Consider the following 17,299-nt stretch of genomic DNA (forward strand, 5'->3'; position numbering starts at 1 on the left):
TTTAGAGAAAAGTCTGAAGAAGCCAGGGTGTTGAGAGTTTGGAATGGCATGCTGCCTGAGCACGAATCATCTGATCTTGCTTTGTAGGCCATAGGTAGCTAGGAATGATAGAGGCATTAGTGGACAGTCTTCTCTTTTGGGTTTGAGGAATTTGATGGTGTTTCAATGTATGTACTTCTGCTTGTGCTCCCACAGCAATTGAAGTTGCACACATGCAAAACGCTGAATGAGCAACATTTACATTTTAGTAGCTTGGTGTACAGGATTTCCAGAATGACCTTTAATGATGTTTACAGGTATCTAATAGCCATTTTGCAATATAGCATTTCCTTTCATTTACATCCACTCGATCTAGTTTATTCTTCAGTAGCTGCAATCTCCTCCCTCCTTTTTTAAGCTCATGTAAAAACCAATCGCTATAAAGATATATATTGGTCAGTTTTTCATAACTTTTTTGCTAGTAGAAAAGTACTTAGAAATGAAAAGCCATGTTTTATATAGCAGTTGGGTAATGTGGATGTTTAGATTCTGAACTTGGCCAGTAAAGCAACCTTTTTAAGATGAAAGGGTTTTTTTACTGCCAGGTTTGTTGTGTTAAAACTGTAAGATTGAGGTTACCTCAGCCTGTTTAAAATATTTTTTTGTGGTTGTACTGTATATTTGCATAATTACGTTAAGCTTTTATTTATAATTATGTGACATGTACCATGTACATGTCACTATTTCAATGCATCCTACTTTTAACAGGCATTTCATTTACCATGAGAATGGGCAGAATCATTTGGAAGCTGTTTAAATTACTTTTTGTGAAATTGGCATCTTGATTTTTCTTAAAACATTCTTCTTTTTTGTCAAAATGCCTTAACAACTTAACAAAATGATTCCCCTCCCCCAGCATGGATACAGGGTGGAATAAAATGAAATAAAGAAAATCATAGTGCTATAATTCAGAAATGTGGCAAATAACTTTGCACAAATCATTTCAATCCCTTATGCTACTTTAGCTGAACAAGTTATAACTGTCAATATTCAACTAGAAGGAATGTATTAATGCTGTAGTTCCAGACTTCTTTCCTGCTTTGCTAGAGGAGCAGTTATCCTTTCATTTGGACTTCCTTTGCATTTTTAATTACCAGTGTTTGCTATTGTTTATCAGAACAAGCCCTGATTAGTGATTGACTGGCCTCACCCACTTGCCCTTCCTTTTGGCCTTGGCCCTGACTTGGTGCCTCCATAGAGCAGGACAGTTTCCCTGCTTCATATTTCCTCTTCCTGCCTTTCTGCAACTACAAAGGATGACCCATCAATTAAACAAATGTGGAAAAGAAGGTGCTTCTTATGCCCAGATGGTCATGGCCTGGAGCCTTTTGCCACTGTTCTTGGATCTTGTTCTGAGTAGCAGAACTGTAACATCTGTTGGGATTGCTGGCCTTGCTTTGCTTAGAACAGTTTTTAGTCAAGCAGTATGTATAAAGCCATTTGTCTCTTCCAATGTTTTTTATGACGATCAAATTGAGTTTTTAAACTTTCAGATACTAAGTTCCCCCTTCCCCTCTCCAGACGCCAAAGACCAGTACAGTTTATAGCTTTTTGCCATCTGTTTTTAGAGCAATACTGTATTATAAAGAATTAATATTTCTATTACATGCTTGTCTTTTTTCCATTTTAAGGTGTGCACTCAAACATATCTGAACCTAATTTCTTCCTATGAACTTAAGCTGTTTGCGCACAAATATCTTTTACAAAAGAAAAAGGCAGGACTCATGTACTTGTGAAAATAACATTTACCAATCCTCAAAGCAGTAGTGTTTCCTAACAGCTTGTTTAGTGTTTTGGTTTGGCACAGAGAAGACATTCCATTTTGTGTTTTCTTAAATCTGAAATGCATGGGTGGAGCCTGCGGAGATATTACCTGCAGAATTGCTTTGTAAAGAATCTGAAAGAAATTACTTGGCATAGCATCAACCTGCTTCACCCAGTAATGCAGTTGCAGCTGCAGGGCTTGCTATACGGGAATGCCTGTAATTGTGTTACTGAGTTTGTTGATCTGAAGGGCTAGGCTAATGTGAAATACCCATATTAATGAAGGAAACGTAAGTCCATGGCTTTCCCTCAATTTGCTATTTCCACAACAAGTGGGGAAAACCTTGAAATTTGGGACCAGATTGGATATAGACAAAACTGTCCATAGTAAAAGCAAGCAAAGATGAAGACACTGTGAATGGAATTACTCTTTGTAATGGATTGCTTTTCCATGGGAAGCCAGGCTAAATGTAGACACTGACTTTTTCTTTTATTTGACAAAGCTGATATAATGAGGATGCCTTCTTGTTAAATGAGACTATCATTACCTGTGCTTACCTAAAAGGCAATTATGTGAATTGGATGTTTGAAGTATATAATTTGTGCAAGAATAGTATCTGTAAATACATTTTAATGAACTGTAAAGATATTTAATAAATAAAGTATTTATACAATATGCATGTGTGCTTGGGCCCAGGGTCTTTTAACTCACCATCCCCACTACTGACTCCGCTCCCTCCCCCCCCCCCATTCTAGGGGAACTTTACTCAGTCTTCAGGTCATCTGAACAAGGTTAATAGTATTTTATGTTGTCCCATAATAATCTGTATTGTTTAATAGCATATGACTTCAGTTTTATTGCTTAAGGGGGAGAATTTATTTCATACTGTCCAAGTAGGAAATAGGTGCAAAACAATAACACCTGAATTTTCTATTATTGCATGCAGTGCATAGACTTCAAACAACTGTCCCTCAAATCCTGCAGTAATATGGGCTGTCCTTTCAAATGCAGAAGTCAAAACAGAAAATATTGACAAACAATCCATAAGGAATTCCTCTTGCATAAGTTCAACCACAATAAAATGGAATCTCACTGTAACACATTTGTGTCCTTGTACAAGTTCTGCTCATTTTGGGGCTTGTGAAGGACAAATTGCAGATGGTTATGCAGCTGGTGATTTCTTAAGGTGAGATGCAAAGGGAGACACTGAGCAATAAGCACTGATAGAAAAACCTTACATAATGGGGAAGGCAAAGAACCAAATATTTTTACTGCAAAAAGCAAAAACAGTTTGAGGGTTTGGGGCATGTAGTAAACAAATATGCTAGAGAAATGACCTGAATTTGCTACTTGAACTAGTTGGACTGTTTTTCAGTACAGTGAAATTTCAACAGCAGTTCAGTTCCCATTGTCCTTCACTGTGGGAGTTGAAAGAAAGTGAATCTTAAAGAAAAGCAGACTATGGAGCCGTGTGACTAGTTGCTCTTTGTTAGGTTGCTGTGGGTAACTGCCTGTTACCAGGGCTGAAACGGCCAAATGCATTCTGACTTCACTGCTCTGAAAGGAGTATTGCTGTGACACAACACATGCTTATAAAATGAGGGAGGCTTCTAAGGCATTTAAATTTACTGGCATAATATACTATAAACACTTCAACACTACCGAGATGTTTTTCTAATAGACTTGAGCTAAAACCAGTTTATTGCTAGTTAATCTTGCACAATTTCGTTTAGAAGGAGCAGGAGAATGAAACTGGATGTATGCCATTTTTGCAACCAGTCATTTAATGTGTGATTTTACTGTATTTTTGGTTTTATGGAAGCCGCCCAGAGTGGCTGGGCAGGCCCAGCCAGATGGGCCGGGGTTTAAATAATAAATTATTATTATTATTATTATTATTATTATTATTATTATTATTATTATTATTTGTCTTAAGTTCTCCTGTGTCATAAATCAATCAAACATCAACATTAATGCAATATGTGTGTGTACTAACTGGCTTTGGTTCCCTCTGATATGCTTGGCTTAACTGAGAAGTAAATCTCATAAAATTACAGTTGTGATAACTTGAAGAAAAATTCATCCAAAAGCTTCTAGTTTTTTAAAAAATACAGGCATTTTAAGTGCGTTCAATGCATGCATGACCATGCAAACGTACATTGTCACAACCCAAGTGGCTGGAAAGGGGGAATGGTGGTGGAGCGGGCTTACATGCACTCCACAGACACGTGTGGGGGTCAGGAACATAACCCCCGTGCAAAACTGCCATCGCCTGCATTATGAAACAGTGGACTACAACAGAGTACACAAAAACACCTAAAATGAGCAGAAGCTCAGCTTGCCTGAACGCTGAACATACACACATTCCTTGGCGACCATCGGAGTTGGCAGATTGATACTTTGTCACTATTAAAAAGTTGGGGAGAGTTGTTCATTGCTAAAATCTTCTGTGTCGCTTGCTGTTGCCAAAGTGTGGAATACACGAGTTATATCTTGTTCCTTGGATGAAACTGCCCCAAAGAATAGGGAATGGAACTAGAAAAGGCAATAAAGGAAGTTAACTGCATTGCATCAGCCCAAACCCTTGAAATACTGCACATATATATATTAGGGCCAAATGAGATGTGATGGCAGCAGAGCTGAATCTCTAAAGTGGGAAGAGTGGCATGTCTTTAAGATACGGCAGGAGCTGGCAACAAGTTAAACCCTTAATATGCCTGAAATTCTTTCAATATAACTTACTCATTCCATCCAGCTGTATGGGAGGGAGAGACTTCTGTGAACTGTTTCCATTCAAGTTGGTTATTACAAGAACTATGTAACTTAAAAAACTAGTAAAATTCCTTCCAGTAGCACCTGTATCTGAAGAAGTGTGCATGCACACGAAAGCTCATACCAAGAACTAACTTAGTTGGTCTTTAAGGTGCTACTGGAAGGAATTTTTTTATTTTGACTATGGCAGACCAACACGGCTACCTATCTGTTAAAAAACTAGTGTCTGCATTTGCTCATTTTTCTCTTCCATCCACATCCCTTTTTCCCTTTATGTTGGTGGGCCTGAGCAGAATGAATTGTCTTTTCATCAGTCTTATGTAAGCCCCTCTAGGAATAGTGGGGTTAAAATGCTTTAAATTATAGACTTCTTTTCTCCCATTTTTTTCTGGTGAGATTCCACAACTGGAAATAATATCCACTGGAATAAATAAGGGTGGGGTTTTTTGGGGGGAGAGGGAGGGCAGAAAGGTTCTGCTCTTCCACTCAGCCTCAATTTATCAGCCTGCACTCTAGAGATGCGGCATGCCCCATATTTGGTTGTTCTTCTGTCATGTTCATTTTAGCATTAATGTATACAAATTTTGACCAAGATCCAAAAAGCTACAAGAAGTTCCATGTGTCTGGACATCCTTTTACTCAGCCTCTCATACCACATGCTATGCTGCCTTTAAAAACAGGTGTGACGTATGTATATGGTTGGGGTCTGTGTGAAGGAACAGTATCTAAAAGTACCCTTTTCAATCCCAACCATTTTTTTTGCTACCAAAATGGCTGGGTGTAGGAAGAGTCTGCTGAATTCCAAGTAGGTCTAAGTTATTTTTCCTCAATGTAAACAAAAAAGTTAAGCAGCTTAAGGCTTATGGAATAGATAATCTTCCATTATAAACTGCAGTTGCTCTTGGGAGGGACAAAATACTGTTTCACGCAGTAATCAATCGGCCCTCTACTATTCAGCTGTTCATCCTACATATCCTGCATATTTTGAAAAGTGGTTTGTGCACCTGTCTCTTTTCTATAGGCTTGGCACATCTTGAGATACCATTGCCAAACTCTGCACCAGGGTTCCTGAACTGGGGGCAGCTGTCTTCCATCAATGCTGGATGCCACTTGATTCATGATGGCAGACCAAAATGTCACTTTAGTGTGACTTACCCCATTTTGGGGCATAGGTCTGGTCACTTCTAAAAATATAATTGCCAAATTCAGCATGACTGTTTCCCAGGTGGGGGGCAGCAGTCTTTGTTGACATTTAAATGCAGGACACCATTTTGAATCAAGATGATGGACCAAAACATGACCTCACCTGATTTTTGGAGTGAAAACACAAATTACACTATCCATTTAAAAATCACAATACTTTGGGGTTTCTAAAAATTCCCAGGCAGCAGCAGGCACTGCTTGCTAGTAATGGAATAAATTTGCATAGGGTGGAACACTTCTGAATGGAGCACTACAAACATATCAAATTACCAATTTAATCCCAACAGAAATGTTGTTTTCCTTTTTGGGAGTGTCAAGCTGACTTCACTTTTATAAACATTTCTATATGTCTTCAGCGTTACCTTATAATCCAAATCAGGTGGCACTGCTTCTTCCTCCATAATGGTGAAGCCATTTGCTGTAGTTGTGGTTGTTTCTGTCTTGCTAGTCTTTCTGCTGGAGATTATGGGGTCTTTATTGCTCCTCTTTAGTGCAGGGTTCCTAAAATGCCACAGAATTGAAAGAGTTATGTGCCTTTCCATTCCAGCAAAACAGCTACTCTCTGCAGCATTTGTGACCAGGACCTTTGTCAAGGTGGATCTCATACTGTTTTTGTCAGGCCTCTTCCACTGCTGCCTATTTTTTGCAGCAGTGGAGGATACCCTTAATGTTATGATATGTACCCTTCTCTGGGGCAGAAATAGTACCTCGGGTTAAGAACTTTGCTTCAGGATGAGAACAGAAATCGTGCTCTGGCGGCGCGGCAGCAGCAGGCGGCCCCATTAGCTAAAGTGTGCTTCAGGTTAAGAACGGACCTCCGGAACAAATTAAGTACTTAACCTGAGGTACCACTGTACAGCCACATATTGCAGTAACAATAATAAAACTAGCATCCACTGCATGGCAGTACTATACCAACTGGTGTAAAACTTATGACTAACAACAGAAATTAACAGGCAAAAAACTATTTCCTCTAAAATAATTCTGTCCTTCAAACTTGAATTGGTTCCATAATTTCCCCTAACCCAGTTTCCATGGCTCAGCAAATCTTAACTGTGAGCAAATGCAAAAGCACAAGCTGTATCCTCTCCTGAATTTAAAGAGACCTCACCTGGCTTCATCTGAAGGCCAAATGACTCATGACTTTCCATGCCTCTTTGCATCATAACCAGCAGAATTTATTTTAAAGAATATGCTTTGCATCAGTTGGAGGAACTGATAATCCATGCAATTAGAGAAGGTGCAGGGGAGTCTTCAACCCTTTCTACCTAGGCTGAGGAAAATCCCTCAACTATAGCTAGTAATTGCTGGGCGGGACACACCATTGGTGCCCAAGGGGAATTCCCCTCCCACCACAATGCAACTGCCAGCTTTAGAACTGGGATTTTCCTCAGGACCACAGCAGAGGAATTCCTCCTCCACACCTACTTTGATTCTGTGAGTTATCACAGATGGAAATGATATTTATTTTTATTTATTTATTTTAAACCCAAAGACTAATGTAACATCAACTGTAGTTTGGTCTTGAAGTCTAGCATTTTGCAAGCATTAAGTTATTTAAAAATCAATTACCTTTTCTGGCATTGCGAAAGCAAAGGCGATTCATGAGACAGTGTCCTGCCTTCAGTATCTGCTAAGGTAGCCAAAACAAAACTGGCTTCTATGAGCATATCCTCAATGCTGAAAACAACTGGCCTATATATGTAAGAATAAGGTTGAGCTGAGAGCTACAGGCACATATAAGAATAGGTTGCATATCCATACATCTATACAGAAAAGTGAGGTGGCTACTGATACTGTCATCTGCTCTTAAAAAGAGTTACTAAAATATTATTTGGCTTTGTCTTGTAGCATTACAGAACACAGTTAATATCCCCCCCCCAAAAAAACCCCAATGAGCTTAAGCACTCTTAGCTGTGTGTTAGATTCTGGGACATGTTTATGTTGTCATATGACGAGCACAATTTATATTCCATAACTTCGATATAAATTTGGTTGTGCATTTATGTGTGAAATGCATGTTCACTACTAGTTTAACAAGCTTAACAAGTTTAAGCAATCTTAATTTATTTTATTTATTTATTTATTTTAATTTATTACGGTCCAGAGACCCAACAAATTCTGCAATCTTGATTACTGTACAAGAGTAGCGATTATGGAAGTTCAAAGGAAAGATGATACTAAAATGCTATATACCAAAGTACCCATCAACCTACTTTCCAGAAACATCAAGATGAATAGAGACTGGAGCAGTGATGGCTTCTGCAAAAGTCAGAAGTCCCTAAATGCAAGTGAAAGATGTCAATTAGCTCAAATATGACACACTATGGAGCATTAGATTATTGTTTTACATTTGTGTTGCAATGTAACTAGCTATTATTTTATTACTTGACCATGGGCAACTTGGAGGCTTCCAGCTGACCAATGACAGCAATAGGATGTTAGATTACAAGGATGCTTGGTCTGATCCAGAAGGACTGTTATGCCTACTGTGCTTAGAGATGCCAGTGTTGGACAGTCATTTCCCCATTATTTCACCACCCGCTATGCCCTTCAGCAAACCACCTAAACAAGACTTTGAAGCAGGTGCCCATGGAAGAGCATAACTGTGTAATATTGAGATACATCAAGGAAATATAATTAGCAATATTACCCTTAGCTCTTTAAGGCAAAATGTGACTTCAGTGTCTACTCCAACCTGAAAGTATTCAAATTCTTCTGGATTGATATGTATCTCAGTGTGCATTGCCTTTGCAAAATCTGTTCAAAATCATGACAATGGCAGAAATTAAAAACAATGGAGCCCCAACCATAACAAATGTATCCAAGCCTTTGACAATTGAACATTGGTCATTTATAGCGAATATTCGTTCTGATCCAATGTAAGAGAGACATCCAGATACTGGGTGACCTCCTCCTCCTGTTCCCTACCTCCATGGCAGAGCCATGTGATGTGACTTTTAAGACCTAGGCTGGCTCGGCAGGCTTTGCCCCATGACTGAACCAATAACAGTGAGTAAAGACACTGAAGGAAAAAATGTTAAAGAAACAGAAAATGGGAGCCTCCTATGAGAAGACCTGGCACAGATGGGTGATCGTAACAGAAGTCATTATGTGACCATTTTTACACAGCAAAGCAACCTAAAGGAAGGTTGTAGCTGGATGCCTCCCTCATCCTGGACCAGATGCAACAGTTGCAGAAAGTGACCAATGTTCCATTCTCTGTCCAGTGAGAGGGAAACATCCCGATATGGGACTTAACCAATGCTACCTCCTCTTGCAAGAGGGCTGAAGGCAGCTGTTAGTTAAGGGCAGCACCTTTTTTCCTAGGAAAAAAGGTGCCAGAACTGCCCCCTCAGTGCTCCTCCCTCACTTGTGCACCCCACTGCATGCCCTGCAAGCCCTTCCGCAGTGAGCTGTTGCTGTGCTCACATTTTTCTTGTCTTCAAGCAGGTGGCACTGATTGTAACAATGATTTCCAGAGTAGCCACCCTGTTCACCTGCGGCACCACATGTTGTTGGTGGCAGAGGCTGTGAGCCATGGGAGAAACGGCCACCACAAACAAGCCTCTGTCCACAAAAAGCATCAAACTGAAGACAGACTGAGGACACTAATGGAGGGTGAGGAGAAGGGTTACCTTTTTCTCCCTTGAAAGGTACATAGAAAGTCTCTCTTCCTACTTCCTCCTTGAGGTCTTTCTCATTACCTCTTTCAGATATTTTCAAAGCTCAAATTAATTATACTTCCAGTATTTACCCAAATCCTTTGGAAAAGCAAAGTGTGTACACTGGTGCACTTTCTTTCTGTGGGTGGGTGGGTGGGTGGGAGTGGGGATTGAGAAATAGCCAGACGGGATAGCAACCGCGGCATTTGCTCCAAATGTGCCTACGGATCTAAAAAGGTTGACAAACCCCAGATAGATAATACATTTATGCCAGCCAGGCAGATATTTCAAAATGGACTCCTTTTTTAGTATACGCGAGCAGAAATAATAGGTTATAACTTTGCTGAAACAGCCTAATGTGGGGAATGTTGATATATTATCAATTTCTGGCATTAATTGACTTCTAGTACTTACTTATTGCTTATTAATTGTTTATAAATAAACAGGAACACAGAATGCAATCACAACTTCACAGATCCTTACTGGGGTTTTTTAAAAGTTACCCTTTCTTCTGTTATTCTGGCATGTTATAAAATTCTGATGGTTACATTAAAAAATACCAACATATTTCTTTGCCATGACTGCTAAATAATAGTTTTAGGTCATATAATGTACAATACACTTTTCCTGAGAAAACATTATTGTAGTCTGAACATTCTTAATTATCACTTTATTGACTTATTTCTTAACCATACAATGAAAGTTCAATTCTTACCCATTTCCTCATCAGTGTAAGTCTTGAAACAAACTTTTACTGGAGTTACAGCTACAGTTACTTCATTTTGACAGGTTGGAAAATGAATCAGTATATCAGACAGCTGCCTGAGAAGTTTAAAAGGGTAATAGTGTTTCATATTACAAACAGCTCTCTATGCTCATGAGTAATAAAAATTGGCAGCTCAATCTCACTTAATCCATAGCATATTGATATTCCCTTTATCTAACTTTGGCTTATTTCCTTGTTCAATCTGTTCTCTTGAGACTGGGGAATCACAATAGTGCTTAAGGCAGGAATGGAGAATCTGAGGGCCTCCAGATATTGTTTGTCTATTTGTCTATATCTATATTTTAAAGATTGTGAAACTCCCTTTCACAGGAGGCTAGGCTGGCCCTGTTAGTTTTCCTTTAGCCTGCAGGCAAACACAGGCCTTTGACCTCTAACTGACTGTTATGTACTGAAGTTCTCACCCTGGGCCAGCAGGGGGATGCTGTAGATAGTTATGCAAATAAGTTGTTGAAAGTGACGTTCAGTGATTGGATAGTTTTAGAAAGTTGCTACAGTAACGTTGTACTGGAGCTCTATATAAGCAGGCTGACTGAACCCTTCAGTTCAGTTCTGTCCTGGCCTGTGAATAAACAAGAACTGTTTGAAGAATCGCTGTGTCGTCTGATATGTTCACCCACAACTTAACACTGACTATTATGGAATAGTTTTCTGTGGTTTGGTATTGTACTTTTTGTGTATGGGCACTTTTAAATAGTTTTAAGTGCTTTCAGTACTTTTTTAAAAGAGGGTTACTCAGTGCTTTTTTTCTAGAAGAAGTGCCACACTTAACAACAACAACAAAAAGGTGCCGAAACTGCATACCCTTGAGTACCCCCTGAAAAAAGCACTGGGTTTACTTATGTATTAGTTTAAAAAAAATTAAAAAATTAGAGACCTTAGAGACCAACTAAGTTTGTTATTGGTATGAGCTTTCGTGTGCATGCACACTGTCTGTCTGTTTGCTCATTCTCTATGAACACGAGTCAGCTCTTGAGATATCATCACCTAATGTGGCATGAGGGTGTCTGAGGTGGAGGTGGCACTCTCTGTCAATGTTTGGATGCTAGCTGCCATTTTGAATCAAGATAGCAGACCAAAACGTGACTTGGATTAACTTCGTCTGAATTTTGGTGTAACTGGTCCAAACTCACAAACTGCACCATCCATTTTCGAAATCACAACATCATTTAGCTTTTAAAAATACTTGGGCAGCACCAGGCACTCATCACTAGTAATATATTTTAAAATTAGGTGTGCTGGTAGTATGTTAACTCTATTACCTTGACTGAATCTTCATTGCATTGGGGCACAAATGCTTTGCAAACACAGCTTGCAAAGGTTCACATTCTTGAAAAGCTAAGTTATGAGTTTTCACAACACCTGAGGAGAGAAGATAAGGATGGAAATGAGCAAGCCTGCATATTAGCATTGTAAATCTCCAACAGTTTGACTTCACTCCTGAAGGCGTACTCTTCCACTGGATGCCAACCAATAGTGCCCTCTGGTGGGCACTGAGAGCTCAACATCTTTTTAATAAAAAGTATGTGTAAGGTTCTCTTTGGAGTTAAGAAACAGTATTAGTTTAACTAGGCCATTTTGTTACATAGTGTATCTCTAACAACAATTATTAATGCAATAACGGAAGCACATTATCTTTTTTCTACAGTGTGGAAAAGATTCTTTAGACATACCTCTATAAGATGTCCCCTATTTTGCGGGACTCCGATTTAAGAAAATGGGGCAAGATCTATCAGTGTATAAGACGCCCCCCCAATTCTGGACGTTATTTTTAAGGGGGAAAACCTAGTCTAATACCGGAAAAATACGGTATTTCCAGAGGTACAGCCATTTTAGTCTATTGCAGTAAAACGTTTTACAGCTAAAATGTTTTAAGGCTGCTAATGAATTTATTTTGGCATGAGCTTTGATGGACTTGAGTACACATATTTTTATTGCTTACTTTATTAATTTATTTGTGCTGGAACCTGAAAACTTATTCTGCGGATATCAGGTGCTGTTTTGGAAAGTTCCAGGTCTAAGAAATGCAAGTCCAAAGTCTGTCAGAAAACAGAACTAAGTTGTGTTATTGTTTGGATCCTGACCTAGATTTATTTATTTTTTAAAAAGCTTGCCTTTCAGCCCATAAAACCTAAAACATAATGTGCCAACTACTGACCTACCATGTTTGCAGAAAAGCTGGAAAACAACATGGCAGTCATTAAAGTTTGTATAGATGTTGCATTTCTCTATGTTCCTTTCCACTGTGTTTAAGCACCGAAATATAGGCAGGACAGCCTGAAATTTTTTAAAAAGAAAGAATTAATGCAGAGATCAGAGCAAAACTAGCCCTTAAAAACAAGATTATATATGGTAAAAAGTTTGGCTACTAGCATTTAAATAAACAGGATTAAATAAAAATTCATTAGGAAGTACATAAGGAAGACCTAGATATATGTGCTAGTTTTAGATAGCACTGTTTGTTATTATTGTGTGCTAATAATGTTGGGGAACAAAATACATTTTTCAAACATTCTAGCAGCTTCAATAGAAACAATTTATTACTGGAAGAAAAACTACATGTAGTTCAAAAACTATTTTTAGTGGAAAGTTGTGTTTTGTCAAGTGGGACGCGGGTGGCGCTGTGGGTAAAACCTCAGTGCCTAGGACTTGCCGATCGCATGGTCGGCGGTTCGAATCCCCGCAGCGGGGTGAGCTCCCGTCTTTCAGTCCCAGCTCCTGCCCACCTAGCAGTTCAAAAGCACCCCTAAGTGCAAGTAGATAAATAGGTACCACTTTATAGCGGGAAGGTAAACGGCGTTTCCGTGTGCTGCGCTGGTGCTGGCTCGCCAGAGCAGCTTCGTCACGCTGGCCACGTGACAGCACTGGCCCCTGGCCTCTTAAGTGAGATGGGCGCACAACCCTAGAGTCGGACACGACTGGCCCGTACGGGCAGGGGTACCTTTACCTTTACCTTGTGTTTTGTCAAATCCCACCAACACACCACAATACAGAAAATAGAACTGTGGTTTTTTGGTGTAAAATAGTATAGATTTTCTCATCCTCTGAGACTTACCTTTATTACTAATTTGTATGCAAGGTGTGTGTGGTTTTTATTCAAACCCAATTCAGGCGTATTTCTACAGGAATAGTGATGAAAGAAGATGGATGAAAAAAAGACACAGGCATAGGCTGACTGAGAAGAATTCACCGACCTGAGGGAAAGCTATGAATAGACAAAATCAGCATGAAACCACAACTTGAAATAACAAACAAACAAAACATTTATCCTATGGTAGTATTTAGGGCATTAGGTGTTATTGTTATTAAAAAAACTCTTAAGCATCTAAAATTTTCTAGACACTGCAGATACTGAGGAGCCTTTGCATCTGTAGATCTTTGTAGCTATGTGCATATATATGATATGTGTAAGTTTGCACTTAATAATAATTTTAAACACCATTAAATAATATTTAATTATTATTTATTATCATTATTTGTATATGTATATGCAATTTGTATATGTAGATAATAAACACCATGCTTTTAACCTTGCTACCCCTTACACCTGGAATTTACTGACACAACAGGTGTGTGATGCCGCTTCTCATACTTCAAATATCTACTCAAACTCATCTTTTTTTCTTTGTACCCTACATAGCAATCCTCCTGGAATTCCTCCTGGCTATTGCTATTCCTAGGATGCCTTGGCAGGAGGATCCCTGGCTCTAAAGATGTTTCAAAATATGCTATATTTTGAGGGGGAGATATTTAGTCATGCTGGCCACATGACCCGGAAGCTGCTCCCTCAGCCAATAAAGTGAGATGAGCTCCGCAACCCCAGAGTCGGCCACAACTGGACCTAATGGTCAGGGGTCCCTTTACCTTTACTATTTGATCTTGTATTCCATTGTGCTGTATTGTGTTGTATTTTCTCAGTTTAAGTTGTTATACTGTATATACACACTGTATTTCCTGTGTTGTAAACTATTTTGTAAGACTGTCTTAAGTGGTATATAAATATATTAAATAAATAAGTTTAATTCCATATTCATTTTTTTCTAAATTTTGAATGTTTACTTACTCCTTTTTCAGTAGGATCGAACCAAAATTCATCACTGATACGTGCTATGGCATGTATGGCCCTTCCAAATACTGTAGATGAGATTTCAAAAGATGCATTAGTGTTTTCACATTTCAATTTGCAATGCAATCTTACATGTGTTGGTTCAGAAGTAGACCCAACTGGGTACCGTAAGTAGACATACTGACTTGCTGGGAATAAGTCACTTTGAGCAAAACAGGACTGACTTCTGAATTGATCACTAGCTATATAAGAAACCCAAAATAAATTAGGGTCATTAAGAGAAAGCACCTGAATCAGAAACAAACAAAAAGGAGAAAAACAGGGATTTATACCCAATTGTGTGCTATTATGGAGCAGGAGTGAGAAACACTCATTTTCCCATCAGAACTCTTAATGAAAGCATTCAGCCTGTTCATTTTAATTCCCAGCATGTGCATCCTTTATAAGCTTGCCCTCCCATACTCTACAAAGTCAGGAAACTGAAATATTGGTGTCAACAACTGAGTTGATAATTAAAAGGCTGGAATTTTGATTGCAAATTCAAGAATAGGAGGTAGCTTTTGGAGCAGAAAGATGTGAGCATCTACAACCAATATTTAAACAGGCTCCAGGACCTTCCTCTGCAGCCCCATTTTTTTGATTCAAAATGGAAGTTTAATTACCACTTCACAGCAGGGGCATCCATCTCATAATTTGTACTGATTTGTTACTCCCTGCGACACGACTGAGGTCATTTGTGTCTATTTACCGTATTTTTCGCCCCATAAGACGCACCGGCCCATAAGACGCACCTAGATTTTAGGGGGGGAAATGAAGGAAAAAAATCTTATTTCCCCCCCAGGTGCGCTGCGCTACACCAGGAGCTTGGGGCGTGCGGAGCTCAGCGCGCTCCAAGCTTCTGCGTGCCAGCAAGGTCTCCGCTAGCGTGGGAGAGCCGGCGCCTCTCCCAGGGCTAGCGGACCCCTGCGCTAATCCAGAAGCTTGGGGCGTGCTGAGGTCAGCGCGCCCCAAGCTTCTGCATGCCGGCAAGCAGTCCGCTGCCGCCCCAAGCCTTGCGCACCCTGCCTTCAGGGTGCCCGACGCTCCGAGAAGCAGGCTGCTATCCGCAGCCTAGGCAACCCTGTGGGACCTCCCACAGGGCTGCCTGGGCGGCGGAATTGTTCCCGAAGCGTCGGGCGCTCTGCCTTCAGGGCGCCCGACGCTCCGAGAAGCAGGCTGCTATCCGCAGCCTAGGCAACCCTGCGGGACCTCCCACAGGGCTGCCTGGGCGGCGGAATTGTTCCCGAAGCGTCGGGCGCTCTGCCTTCAGGGCGCCCGACGCTCCGAGAAGCAGGCTGCTATCCGCAGCCTAGGCAACCCTGTGGGACCTCCCACAGGGCTGCCTAGACTGCGGATATCTTCCTGAAGCCTGGAGAGCGAGAGGGGTCGGTGCGCACCGACCCCTCTCGCTCTTCAAGCTTCAGCGAAAGCCTGCATTCGCCCCATAAGACGCACCCAGATTTTCCCTTCATTTTTGGAGGGGAAAAAGTGCGTCTTATGGGGCGAAAAATACGGTACTTAATTTCTCGCCACTACTAAAGCTTCAATTGACATGGCTCAAGACGCTTTTACAAATGCTTTCGTGTGATTAACTCTTGGCTCAACCTGATACATAGCAATGGTATACTATGTATCCAAAATATAGTAGCATGGCAAAATATGTTATGTATATGTGTTTGTGTGTTGGTTAGTTGTTGGCATCTGGCTATTTTCGCAGCATCTTTAGCATAACCAAAGTGACCTTCCCAGGGAGGGGAGTCCCTAAATGGCCAAAGACTTGAGACAGTATATAAAATAAGTATTTTAACACCAATGGCTTGATGTAGATGTCGGCCTCTACCTATGACATATGAATATACGCACGAGTAAAATTCAGCACCTGCGACAAATGCCACACAATAGGCAATGCAAAAAAAAATAAAATAGCATATATTGGAAAGAAATACTGTAGTAAGAGCAAATGACTAGCTGGTTGTATTTCAGTCCCTTCTTTCTACTCAGGGGCTCTATGGCAGGCATACAACTCTGCAAATTTTAAGAAAATAAATATTGAACACCGTAACTGACGCAGTATGAGGTGATTTGAAATTGACTTTCTGTAAACAAGAGATGCTCTCTAAAAATTTACAAAACCAGACTACTGCGTAAATGAAAAGTGCCTCAAAGGGTTTGTGGCTTATGCTCCTATTATTCTCTGTCTGCCTTGTGCGGTTTTTAATACGTTGGACTTTACATTTCAGAAGCGGTATTATTCATAATTGCCTCAGCTGGAAACTCTACACCCATTTTAGGGCGGGGGTGGGGGAACTCGGCCAAACTTTTATTTTATTTTATTTTTCGCATCTAAGCAGCTGAAGGATCCAAAAGTGGAAACGTGGAAGAATAGCGTGGGATTTAATCGACACTGTTTCGTGAGGCACGCGGGAAAAGAGTCTGAGGGACCCAAAATGATAACTGTTGTTAACGTTCGCAATTTCTGTCACCATCCGGGGCGGCGCTACCTCGAACACCCGCAGCCCCGAAGCCGCACTTCATGGCGAGGCGACGGCGGCGACCGCAAAAAGCGGAGCAAAAGCGCCTTTCCCGCCTCGCCCCCCTCAGCGGCGGCAGCGGCGCCTCACGAGCCGCCCGCAAAAAGGCGGGAAAACCACTCTGAGGGAAGACGGAGCCAGAAAAAACGGGGAAGGCGTAGAGGTCACGAGGTGGGCGACAGCCATCTCACTTCCGGCTCTCATTCCGACGACGACGCAGCTGCCCACTCCGCCTCTTAGATGGTGCCCTCCGGCCCACCTTCTACTTTCGCATTGGCAGGTGCGCAACCGGGAACCGAAAGTGTCTATCGGTCCTCTTTGCGGAACCTGCTTCCCTTTGGCCTCGCCAGCGCCCGGATGTAGGACCTCCCGCCTTCTCTTTCTCCCCCCCCCCCCGCCCACCTTTGCCCTTTTTTGATTCGGAAACGAACGGGC

General features: G+C 40.8%; 1 protein-coding gene and 1 long non-coding RNA gene across 11 annotated transcripts in view; both read right to left on the minus strand.

Moving 5' to 3' along the window:
• The window catches only part of LOC308592091, a 302,880-nt gene that overhangs the window by 63,318 nt on the left and 222,263 nt on the right, over positions 1–17,299 (minus strand). The window lies entirely within an intron of this gene.
• RAD9B (RAD9 checkpoint clamp component B) lies at positions 3,735–17,281 on the minus strand. 10 transcript variants are annotated; one of them, XM_081203167.1, is made up of 11 exons: positions 17,267–17,281; positions 14,292–14,362; positions 13,284–13,347; positions 12,391–12,505; positions 11,491–11,590; positions 10,160–10,266; positions 8,433–8,539; positions 7,996–8,060; positions 7,352–7,474; positions 6,142–6,280; positions 3,735–4,339 (listed from the first exon to the last, which is right to left on the minus strand). In XM_081203167.1, exons 2-11 carry the CDS (start codon positions 14,321–14,323, stop codon positions 4,214–4,216), a joined length of 978 nt encoding a protein of 325 aa, XP_081059293.1. In that variant the 5' UTR covers positions 14,324–14,362; positions 17,267–17,281; the 3' UTR covers positions 3,735–4,213. The 10 variants fall into 10 exon arrangements, with proteins under 10 accessions (XP_081059293.1, XP_081059292.1, XP_081059287.1 ...); XM_081203166.1 differs by lacking the exon at positions 17,267–17,281 and adding an exon at positions 17,056–17,258; XM_081203161.1 differs by lacking the exon at positions 17,267–17,281 and adding an exon at positions 17,056–17,258 and having other exon boundaries at positions 13,284–13,433.

This window comes from Podarcis bocagei, assembly GCF_964188305.1.
Source record: "Podarcis bocagei genome assembly, chromosome: 7".
NCBI lineage: Eukaryota > Metazoa > Chordata > Lepidosauria > Squamata > Lacertidae > Podarcis > Podarcis bocagei.